The 12,385-nt window shown below is 34.1% G+C and overlaps 1 protein-coding gene across 9 annotated transcripts; it reads right to left on the reverse strand.

The window, feature by feature from the left end:
* Positions 1 to 1,351: 1,351 nt before the first annotated feature.
* Positions 1,352 to 10,513, reverse strand: LOC113742165 (CRM-domain containing factor CFM3A, chloroplastic/mitochondrial-like). Of its 9 annotated transcripts, XM_072047989.1 has the most exons (6): positions 10,302 to 10,513; positions 8,074 to 8,275; positions 7,352 to 7,659; positions 6,448 to 6,849; positions 3,843 to 4,022; positions 1,352 to 1,646 (listed from the first exon to the last, which is right to left on the reverse strand). In XM_072047989.1, exons 2-6 carry the CDS (start codon positions 8,234 to 8,236, stop codon positions 1,524 to 1,526), a joined length of 1,176 nt encoding a protein of 391 aa, XP_071904090.1. In that variant the 5' UTR covers positions 8,237 to 8,275; positions 10,302 to 10,513; the 3' UTR covers positions 1,352 to 1,523. The 9 variants fall into 9 exon arrangements, with proteins under 9 accessions (XP_071904090.1, XP_071904087.1, XP_027125714.1 ...); XM_072047986.1 differs by lacking the exon at positions 1,352 to 1,646 and having other exon boundaries at positions 3,547 to 4,022; positions 8,074 to 8,188; positions 10,302 to 10,512; XM_027269913.2 differs by lacking the exon at positions 1,352 to 1,646 and having other exon boundaries at positions 3,547 to 4,022; positions 10,302 to 10,512.
* Between the last annotated feature and the right edge of the window lie 1,872 nt (positions 10,514 to 12,385).

The raw sequence follows: 12,385 nt of genomic DNA on the forward strand, positions 1-12,385 counted from the left end.
ATTCTTTTTAATTCATAAACAGTTTTTCAGGTTAACCCGTGGATGACTTAAATTCGACCTATTTTCTTTTCGGGTTCATCGGATTCGACCCGATTCTGATCCGAACCCGCAAAACCTCAACCTAAACCCATTAATTTCGTGTTAGATTCATATCGTATTTTCAGGTCGCGTCAAAAATTATCACCCTTACCGGCAGGTAGAAATGACACAGTCTACTACATTGATTCAATGGCTCCAAACGAACTTAAATGGGGCTCCAAAAAACTGTCTTGGATTACAAGGGCGGAGGGGCAGAGAAAGTTCAAAGTTTCAAACTTGTCGGGCCAGTGGTTTTGAACAAAAAGTATGTGAACAAAATTGATTAGTGACTCGTATCTGGCTGTAAACAAACAAACATTTGAGTTTGAACGAACAAACATTTTTATTTTGAAGACATTTTTAGTATATTTTAAGGGTAAGTTCGAGAGTTTTAGCTTGTTCGGCTACTAATACTAACTTGATCCATAGAACTCACAAACCTAAGTTGTCAACATGTAATTATATAAGAGTACCAACCAACTAAAAGTATACATAAATGCAATTGAATACTGTGAAGGAAGGTGATTTTAAACATATATTTTAATGAAGGAATAGTGGGCGCTTTTCCATGACTGGATTCTTTAATTTTGACACTTAAAAGAGACTTTTCATTATGAACTTTGGCTCCAATAAGTAATATTCTCAATTAATTTAGGAAGGAATTAATCTTTGTAAAAAAAAAAAAAGGAGGAAGTAACACTAATTGACATGGGTAAATTGGGAGGGAATCAAAAAGTAATTTGGTTAATTGATTATGACTATTAGGAGGCTTTTTTGTATGACCTTTGGCTCCAATAAGCAACACTCTCTATTAATTTAGGAGGGACATAATCTTTTATAAAGAGGGACAAAATTAAACTGTTTTCCGGCAGATTAGGAGGGAATTCAAAAGAAATTTGGTCTAACTAAGTAACTAATTGTAAGACTAACTTTGGCTCCAATTCTCCATTTAGGAGGGAAACGTATCTTTTAATGAAGGAAATGAAGGAAAAGTATAAAAGAGGAAGTTAGGAAATTGTCCTATACACAAATGGGGGGAAAACATCTTCTTCTTCTTCTTTTTTAAGTTTTAATCCAGTGAAACTTGCAGAATTTCATTGGGGGATTAATATTTAATTACCAAGTTCCTGATTTAACTACTTTTTTTTTTTTGTTTTTACTTCATTTTCTTTACTTCCTACTTGAATTCATTTACAATAACTTTCTAGCTCTGGTGATTGCAAGATTATATAGAACATTTAACATTCATGTACCTGAGGACTAGAAGAATATACGTAGAAAGAGCTTTTGGCTTTCGCATGGTTTTAGATAATAATTAGGATAAAATATTAGGGGCAAAAGAGATGTAAATGCTACATCAGTAAGTACAGTACATTTGGGATTAGGTTTAATTAACTAACTTCAAAAGTCGCCCCCCACGGGTTGCTCGGCTGGGCTTCGCGTTCTTAGTTAAGGCGCCGGTCCTGGTTTCGATTCTGAAGCTGGGCAGCCTGGGGTATCTTCCTGAGGATCGGTGGAGCCGCTCTCCTCAGGGTTAGGGGACTAGTCGGGTATAGGCCCGGATACCCCTAACAAAAAAAAAAAAAAAAAACTAACTTCAAAAGTCTGATAAAAAAAAAAAAAAAGTACAGTCATAGACATAACCTAACAAATTATGTTATTAAAAAAAATAAAGAAAATCCTCAGCTACCCCTTTTTTTTTGTGCTCAGCCACTTTTTAGACCAAAATATTCCTTCTTTCTCCTCACAAATATTTTAATTTTCACTACTTATTTATATGACCAACTATTGTCGTATAACATAGAGTAAATCTTATATACACTGACAGTGTATGCACTATCACCGTTTGATTCATGACATGTGTGTAAAAGTTGAATTTCAAATTTAAATTTTGCATAGTTATCATTCATCAAACGCTAATAGTGTATACACTGTCAATGCAAGAAAGATTAATCCTATAACTTTCACAGTGCAATTTTACTCTTTGCACATCAAATTAATTGTTTTAATTTAGTCTCCAGATTTGGCTTAGTTGAACAAAAACTCATTCACCGTCGCTTATTAAATCTCCAACACTGAAACAATGGCTTACCAACTCAAGTTTTTCTATGCTTCTTTTCGTCATTGCCAGCATTTACCCTGAATTTAGCTTCTGTAAAAGTACACCATTTTCATCCACTGCTTCACAACAACATGCCAAACAAATGAAAATGAAAATGGTGTACAGAACAACATGCCTACAGCTCTTCTGTTCAAATTATCTCCACTCAATAAAGATGACTGAAATTTTCACTTCATTAGCACCCAAACCATCTTTTTTCATCTAATGCCCAATTAAATTGGTTATAGAAATGGCACCAGAAAAATGGATGCATCTAGTAGATTGCATATACAGCTTCTTTTCCAAGAAAATCAATACCAAGTATGAGTTTAGATATAAAAGCTAAATAACTACAAAACAACATGTTACTTCATTGCTGCACACTATAATGCACAAACTGTATGCCACAAGAAATTGTCATGCTATGAGCTAAATAGACCTATATAGCTCTTATGAACTATTAGCTTGTGCAGAAAACATGTGTCACCAAAACTTGAATAGCTATGAAGTAAAAGTCCACGTAGTGCAATTCTACAAAAATGTCATATGTACCTTTCATCAAAGTTAATGAACACATGCTATTATCAAAGTCCATGGAGTAATAGCTATGGCTCATTTATCGGTTCTTTAGAAATACATTAAACTTATCTAAGATGTAGAATTTGCTTTTCTACCAGTCATTAAGAGTGGCTGAGCATCATTCTCTGGCTATTCATGAAATTAATGACCACCAACAACTTCAATTTTCTATCTAAACTTTTCACAGGTATCAAATAGTCAGGACATATTTCGAAACACACTTGTTTGGTTTTTTGAGTTTCTTCATTCGTTAATCTTGAACTGCATTGCTCCTTGAAGTTGTAACCATAACACAGTTCGTTTTACTAGATTTGGCTGACAAACTCAATGTCCTACTGATCTGATCATAGCTTATCTATTGTCTTGCAATTTGGAGATATAAAAACATCTATAACAAATAGCTTCAGTTTAGCATGCATTTCTTGCAAACAGACAAGCAAAATGAACAAAATTTTACCATAATACTCTTGCTTTTTTAAAAACCAGAAATATGCTCCAGCTAAAGATGCAAGAGCATTCTTTTTATCCTCTAAGTTCACATGTAAAGCAAATATTTGGCCAATCATGCATCAGATCTTCTTTTCCAAAATAGACATTAAGACAAACAAGTATTTTAAATTTTGCCAACAGGGAGACCAAAACTTAAGTGTTTGCTGCTTCAAACAGCTATAACAAGATAAAATGCAGTATATGTAAGATTAAGGAAAGCAAGCTCCTGAAAGAAAATAAAACAAACAGATCAATATGTGGGTGTAAACAAATTAAAATGAATATTGCGAAATAAAATCTTGCTCAAAACAAATTCTCATTCAGCATTCCATTTACTTCGATGTACAGATCCTGAACCTAGTATTCTAGTATAAGAGACACTACCTGTTTCTTCATCACATGACTCTATTTCCCCAATATGAGTTCCATCATCCCCATAATCTATTTCAATTGCAGATGCAGTATTATTCTTGCATTTATCATCAAATTCTGAGATTTCTTCAGATTCTAAGTTTTCATCATCCATCGAATCAATTTCTGTTTGAAAGAAAGTATGCGAACATTCTTCAGTTATTGAAGATGCATCTTCTTTTACCTCAACCTTCCTAGCCCATTCCATCCATCTTGGTTTATCAAAGATTGAGTTCGGATTCCGGTCATTTGGGTCACCGTAAAGTGCCACATGTCTATAGTATAATTCAAGCTCCTTCTCAGCAATAGCAATAAACCGTCTAACAGACTCAAGTGACTGCTCGTACTTGGATTTTTCTAATGCCTGAAAGAAGAAGAAAAAATCACTGAAAAGGTTAAAAAAATTGTAATCTACAATGGAAAAGAGAAGGAAAAAGAGCACATCAAAAACCAGACAAATGTATGCTAAGTAAGACCCCTTTTTCTTTGATTGCCTAAGAGATGACCGCTCATTAAACTGATGTCCACAGGATACCCAATCATAAAGGAGACGAATGATTCCAACAAAACAGCCAATCTACGGAGCATTTACATAGCTCAAGCAAAAGTCACACGAGTGTAAAAATTTTTTTGCCAAGAAGATTCCACAATATTCTCGAATAAGGTAATGTTAATGGTGAGGTTTATAAAATTGAAACCTTCATATGACAACCTTGCGGACAATTATTATGAATAATTGTTAAAAATTATTATGAAGAATCCCAACAACAGAATAAGAAAGCAGAAAGCTAAATATTAAATTACTTTTTAAAAAAAAAAAAAAAAAGTGCCAGAATGCAGTCATTTTCAAAATTATGGCTTCACCTTCAAGCCAATTCATCGTCCAGAATTTTATTTCTCCCTCCTTTTCTTCTTTCATTTTAGACACAGCTGGAATCCAAATAAACCTTTTGATATAAATGAAAGAGGACCTCTTCCATAGAGTAATCCAATAAAGAGGCAGCTTTCAAAACACTAGATTTTATAACAATCTGTCATCGACTTCAAACAAGAAGCAAACTTGAAATTTATTACGACAAGTCCAAGTATAATTATCAGCTTGAGTGCTACTACAAACGTGACATTTGCATTTCTGATGAAGACATTCATAGAGCACTGCCACTACCTATAGTGATATCGCAGTTACAAAATTACAGTAAAAGCTAACTGCACATTCTCACATGTCATGTCAGACATCCCTTAATGTATAGTGAATTTGGTACCTAACAGAAGCATGGAACTCTTGTTCAGAACTCCATATATGCTCCTTTCAATAGACAAAACAAGTACTTATCCATGATAACCATGACAAGGAAAGAACTATAAATTCCTGTAGTAACCAAGTTGAACGTAAACACAGCCTTGTTTCCCTCCCCTTTTTCAATTTTGTTTCTTTATTATTTTCTACCAATCTCTGTTTTAGCACCCAAAGAACCATATAATTCCTACACAAGCGAGTATCATGGCTTAGAGTTGAGGACTTTTCTAAAACAACAATGCCGTGCTCCTGAAATTCAGCATCAGGCCTTAAGCTAGGACTTGCTACAATCATATAAAAACCACCAACAGCCCTATATAAAGTCACCAAATTCAGCCTTTATCAATCGAAACGGAAGCATAAAGGCACTGATGTCAAAAGTCAAATTAACTGACATGGTTGGAATCCTTGAATCAATTGCGAGCTATTTCCAAATGCAAACAGGACCACTAGCGTCTAAAATAGAACCCAAATAAACAAAGCCACAATCAATATTCAGGATTGCACACAAAACAATCTTATTGTTGGATCACAAGAACAACTGAATTGATAAAGAAAATTCACAACTCGAAGATCAAATATTCATGTAGAACCATCAAACTGGCTGTAAAGGCAAATAATCCTTCGATCTTTTTAATAACACCCAGGCACTCATCATGGTCCTGGATGAATATATTTAGGGCAAACAATCCACATTTATTTGCAACATTTTTCAGACATCCAACATTTTCATAATAATAGATATATTGCCAAGAACACAGGAGAGAAATATAATGCTCAAACTATGCTTGCAAAAACTCCAGCAGAGTGCATAGTTATTCCCAAGAAAAAAAAAATCTTTTGGTCAACCAACTCCTATGGACAAGAAAGGTCATACCAGTATGTTCCAAAAAGTTCTAAAAATCTTGCGAATTTCTATTACACATATCCCTAGTACTACGTTTCAAAAGCTAGCAATTTGACATACCAATATTACTTAGATTCTATCCACTTTGCACCCATATGATCATACATGCAACAACACACGCTTGTAACCAAAGTTCAGTAGAAACTTCAGTGATAAAGGATGGCCTGTATGACAGAGGAATAACCAAATAATCCAAATGTACTATACATGTCTGGTTATGTTATTTCAAGTAACATGTTTGTCATTGTAGATTGTCTTCATGTCCCATGTCCAATGTCAATTCTTCAGCTTCAAAGAAACAAAAATGAAGTGTACCATCTCATCAGAAACAGACCCAGGAGTCTTGAAGAAGGAAAAGTAACTGAAAAATGATCAGAAGTTGCATAAGTTATTCAAGCCAATGAATGAGTCTAAATCAACTCAGACACTAATAGGATTAAAAAATGCAGAAGAAAAGGTATGTAGGAAAACCAATCCACAAAGCAATCAAAGATAACTGAGAATCTCCTACAGGTAGCCAGAGACTTATGTAGTACCCAAAGAAGTATATATTTAAAAGCAAAGTAAATCATACAAGAAACTTACCCTCTTCTTGGACAATGTATCGATGGGCGACATAACTTCTGGTTGCACATAATCCTTTCCGCGATAAAAAACTATTGTATCATCACCGATTATTTGAATTGGAATTCCATCACTAAGCCTGGCAATTTCACTAGCACAATCTTGCACTTGACCAGGTTTGCAAGGTTTGCAAATGACCTTGACAGTTTCATGCTTCTTCCAATGCAAATGCATATTAAGAATGACACCACCAAATACTCCTCTCCTACCAATAGGTACATAATTCGACCTTTTCTGGGCCATTTTCTTCATGTAAAATCGCTCTTCGCCAGTCAGCTCATGTGGCTTAACAACAGGACCCTGGACCTTGTTGACCTCGTACCGCTTTAGTCTTTCAATTAGCAAGGCTTCCTTAATTTTAGCCTGAGGAAAAGAAAAATCAGCCCCATCAGTTAACTAACCAAACTAAGCCAATCTGAGGCATACATATAGAACCAATAGCCGATTCTTTCTCTTTGAGAATAACTCTAGAACGAAAAACAGGGAAAATAGAAATAATCAATGCCCAGGAATTAAAGGACAACCTTAAGGAGAACTCTGACCACCATTAGTTGATCAGATAGATAAAAAAAACACAAACAAGAATTAATTGACATCGAAATAAGCGCTAACAAATTGAGTAGCACCACAAAGATGCACTGCGATGTGCCCATTTTTAACCAGTGAACTATGAACTGCTTAGCCAAAACTATCCACTATGATCATTCCAGGCACAGAGTTTGTGTCAGGCACACAATTGGTAATCTATTAATTGAGTCCATACATATGAAGATGAATACTAGAAACTTCAAAAGAGAATACATATCTGAATTATCTTATTCAGAAACAGGCAGTTATTGAGAGAGATAGTTGTTTGTCAACTTACCCTTTCAAGCTTGTATTTAATCCTTTCCTCAGCATTAGCAAACCTCTGCTTTTTCTTCTTCCCTTTGACACCAAGTCTTCTGGGGTCTCTTTTATTGGCAGCCTTTCTCTTTTGCTTTTCTTTTTTCCTTTGCATCTTCAACGTCTTCTTTGTCATCCACTTGTCTCTTTTAGGCAGCTCAATTTCATGAGTCTCGAATTTTGGCTTTCCCTGTGGAGATATCACTAAATTCACTCTGCCATGGCTAAAATTCCTCAGTGCCAACCATGAACTTCTTGAAGTCAATTGCATTGAAGGCCTAAAGATCACTGAAAAGGGTTGGCACAGGTTCTGAAGAATTGGCTATAAGTAACCAGAAAAACTATGATGACCCAGTAAACCTCATCTAAAAGTAGAAAGCTAAGCAAACAAATCTTTACTGAAATTTTTTATCAAAAAGAGCTCATTTTTCTTCAATTTCTCAAATTATTGCTCATAATAATCCCAAACTCCTTAACCCTTATTATTTGCTCCTCACAGGCTACAGAAAGATTAAACTTAATTAGGAATTAACAAATCCAGCTAAAAAATTTCTTAAAGGATTTAAAATCATGATTTTTTCCTACTAGATTGTTTTTAATCTATGCATATATAACTTTTTTTTTCTTTTACACAAACACAAATATTGAGCAGTAAAGAAAACCAAAGAATTACATAGATTTTTCTTTTGTTTTTTTGGGTACCTAAAATGAAGAGAATTGGAGAGCATGGTTTGAGAAGTGAAGAAATAGAGAATCGACGGGTACCACCAATCAAAGACTTCACCATCTCTTTTGTTCCTACATTCTCCACAGCTCTCTGCATTAGGATGTGCATTGGGAGAGAGAGAGGTAGGATTAATTTCATTCTAGCTCTCCCAAGTAGCTTGAAACTTAAATTCAGGCCCTAAAATCCAAAAAAAAAAAAATTTTAAAAATCAATTCAGCAGCCTTATTGAAAGGATTCACTTTAATTTGGCACCAATCCAGTTTCTAAATGGTTGTTGAGAAGTGATGGAACCATCAATTGGTACCCAAACCCATCCCCCCACCTTCCCCTCATTCACCCCAAGACTGCAATTAAAATAAGAGTCCACCTACAAAAAGCAACTCTAAATTACAATATTTCTAACTGATAGACACAAATATGGGAATCCATAAAATCAAGAATGTGGGTTATCCATTAATTTGTTTCTATCTCTCAAGTCGAATGTCACTTGGTATACGATTTTCCTTAAAATAATACTATAGGTCTAACTGGTTTAAAAGTTTTGAAGTCTGCACTAAAGTCAGTACTTATATTAGACCAAGTAATGACACAAAATGTCTCTCGATCCACAAATGATTTGATTTATAAGATTTTATAATTTCCCACTCCCCCAAAATTGAATTTGCCCAACATTAGGTAAAAAATAATAAAAATAAATAATAAATGTAAAATTAGTAAATAAATTATAATAAAAATAATACCAAATAATAAAAATTAAAGAACATTTTAAGATGGTATTTGAATTTTTTATTTCATTAATAGAATAAAATATCACTAAAGGGGAAAGGGTAAAAGAGCCTAGGAAGGGACTTGGCAAATCCAGCCGAATACACCAATAGTCTAGGAAAGGTTTTCCGATATCAGTAGTCATTACAAGGTATTGGGTTGTCACATTTACCTAAGCAATTTTAGACTTTTGAAGCAAATATATATATACACACACTTACCTAAACAATATTCAAAAAAGCTATTTGGGTTGTCACATTTACCTAAACAATATTCAAAAAAGCAATTTTAGACTTTTGAAGCAAATATATATATATACACACACACACCATTTACATGGACGAATCCAGCAAACAAGAGAAATGAGTTTAGGAGCTTAATTGTGACGAAGATGTCAGCCTTGAGCACCTACATACACCCAATGCAAACCAATTGCTAGTTTAATTGTCTTCTAGTTTTGAAGTCAAACACAAGTAAACTTAACTTCAAAAAGTAGCATTAAAGAAAATCCCACAAGTGAACATGCATGAGAAGAAAATAAAATTAAAGCAAAGTCCCACATTCCAAACTTTTGTTGGAAAAAGCTATGTAATAGCGAGCTCTGGACACTTGGTCATACTCAATTTAAAAAACGAAAGGAAAAAAAGAAACAAAAATAATAGAATGCCCCATATCTCACATAGGTCACATGAATGATAACATAAAATTAAAGCCTAATCTGACAAATTGAAGACTGTTTGTACTAATAATTGACTCTCTAGTAGTAGGGCATAATTGAAAACTTCTAATATAAAGCTACCGGTTTCAAAAGGCTGGGGGTGAACATATAAAGCTAGGGAAAATTGCGGGACTTGGTTGCATCTTCAAAAATGTTTTCTTCTTCCTCTTCTTCTCCAGCAGTCAGGCTGGCTTGCGGCAGTGTTGGAACACCACCTCCTACCTCTTACACACTCATACACAGTACATCCACTAAAACTCGCAACAACAGGAAAAAAATTATAAAAAAAAAGAGAGACAAATCAGCAAAAACCAACACTAAGATCTCTAAACCTCATTTTGAAATGCCCGTTGGAGCCTAATTTGTTCTCCCTTTGTCACAAACTACAAAATACCACACGTTCCAATCTCCGACTCTCAACAAAACCAGTAATCAAATTTTTCTTTTAGTCTAGGCTTTTCATCAAGCATGCCTCAAGCATAAAAGGTTCAAGAAAATCTGCTAAAATCCACGAGGAGAACGGCCCAAATTAGGAATCCAAACGAAATGTCACAGCATTTATATCACATTAAAAGAGCATACAATCACAAAATTGCAAACAAATTACCAAGGAATTCAATAACAACGCAAAGAAAACAAAAAAAGAAAGAAAAATGCTCAAAACATCCAAACAGGTTGCATGAACTTGGAGATTAGAAGCAGAAATGAGATAGCAAGGACCTTAAAAACATCAATTGGGAAGTGATCGGCAGTTGCAGCGACGGTGAGGATGACAACTTCTCCACCTCCTTTTGCTCCTCGGCTTTGCTCCCGTTTTCTGTTTTTTCATGATTTGCTTGTTTTGCCTTTTTTTTTTATTTATTCTAGAAAGAAATAAAATCTAAATAATCACAATTATATCAAAAGCCAAAATTTCCTGAAAATTAAAAGAACTTTCTTACACAATTGGGAATTGTGAATTCATCGACTTTAGGAAGTACAGGTTTATTACATTTACCTTACTCGATATTTGAACAAATAACAAAATTTACCCCATAATTTGATCAAATTGCAATAAACCCCTTACAATGGCAAAATGTTCATCAAATACCCCTTTACTGAACATTAGAAATGATGCTTATGGGTGCTTGTTAAATACTCCCTCTTTCCCGATAAGTTTGTTGCACTTGGGAAGTTGTAATTTTTATCAACAGTGCATTGAATCTTGCAAATTTTATTTCACTTTCCACTTTTGCTCTCTAATGTGTAATGCATACAAAGAAAGTTATGTCGGGAATATATTGCTGTAGGGTCTATCTATTTTGTTTAACTCAAAATTGCATGACAAAGATCATGTATCAACAACGCTTAACACACATTTGGGGGTGTTTTTCACACATCAAATTGCGGTGCTTCCTTTTTACTTTGACTTTTGAGTTAAAGTTGTAGGACCCATATTTTGAGAGGGTAAATATTGAAATTGGATGTAAACAAGTTTTCTATTTTGGATATGTGACAATTATTTTGGAATAGACAAAAAAGAAAAGTACAACAACTTCAACGAGTAGGAGGGAGTAGGTTTCAAGTATTTAACGGGTATCAAAATGTTAACAACACTTCTTTGTTTAATAGTTTTGTAAAGTTTGAGAGAATGTTTTGTTATTTGTCCAGAACCTTGGGATCTGATTCATAAGTTCGCCTAACCTCAAAGGAAGTAAGCGCAATTAACTCAAGATTAACAAGGGATGGAATTCTATCAATATGTATGCAGATCCCAAAAAGTAGCTAGATGCTTTGCACCATTATTTGAACAATCTCCATTATTCTTGGCAAAACCAAAATCAAAATTACCTTGTTTATTTTTACGGATTCCACCCTAGTTGGAATTTTTATAGCAAAAAAATAAAAATAAAAAAAGGCCTGCATCCTAAAAGATTAATGTTGAAATTGAAATGATTTTACCATTTTGAAATTGTGCGCCCCATTTTTAATGAAAAATATAAAATTTCTAAAGTTTGTGGTTTGAACTTCTTTTGAACCATTCAAAAAAAAAAAAAAGTGGTCTAAAGAAACATTTAAACCATACTTCGTAAGGCTTGAAATGCTTTGACAAATGGCAAGTGATATAATTTCTATGTAACAATTGAATTTTGAAGAATCACTAAAATAGTTGGCCACCACACGTTTTGCAGGATAGGAGGATTCAAATCTCGCCTCCCATTAAAAGTTGTCATTTAATATAGTTTCTCTTAGATCCATATAGGTGGTTAATGTACCAGTATGGTTCTATGGTGGTTCAGTTTCCGTCGGTTCCCGTGGCCCTGTTGGATCACCCCTAGTATAGATTAGAATAGGTGTAAATGATGACAATAGACCAAAAAAAAAAAAAAGAGTAGAATGTGAGTTATTAAAGGGTAAAGCAAACTGCTCTACTTGCTTTCAAGCCGATACCCTCAATCTCCCTTCTTGGACTTGCTTATGATAATAGAATTACACTGTGTATTTTGTAACTGTAGATAACTTATTACTATAACTATTACAGCAAGTTGTAAAATTTGTCGAAATTGAAGGGCTCTGAGTGTAATTTTCCTGGACTTTGTGTGTGTTTGGATAGAAGATTATTTGGAATAATTTTTTTTTAAAAAATATTGTAACACTTTTTTGATGTAAAGTACATGAGAGATAATTTGGTCTTGAAGGACCTTTTTTTTTTTTTTTTTTTTGCAATTAGCAAGCCTATTGGCCATGGTTATATAGGTGGTTAAGGTCTTCTAAGTAAACGCTAAACATGTCTTCCATGCAACTAGGGAAGTTGAATTTTTCAA

Source organism: Coffea arabica, chromosome 4e, assembly GCF_036785885.1.
Source record: "Coffea arabica cultivar ET-39 chromosome 4e, Coffea Arabica ET-39 HiFi, whole genome shotgun sequence".
Lineage (NCBI taxonomy): Eukaryota > Viridiplantae > Streptophyta > Magnoliopsida > Gentianales > Rubiaceae > Coffea > Coffea arabica.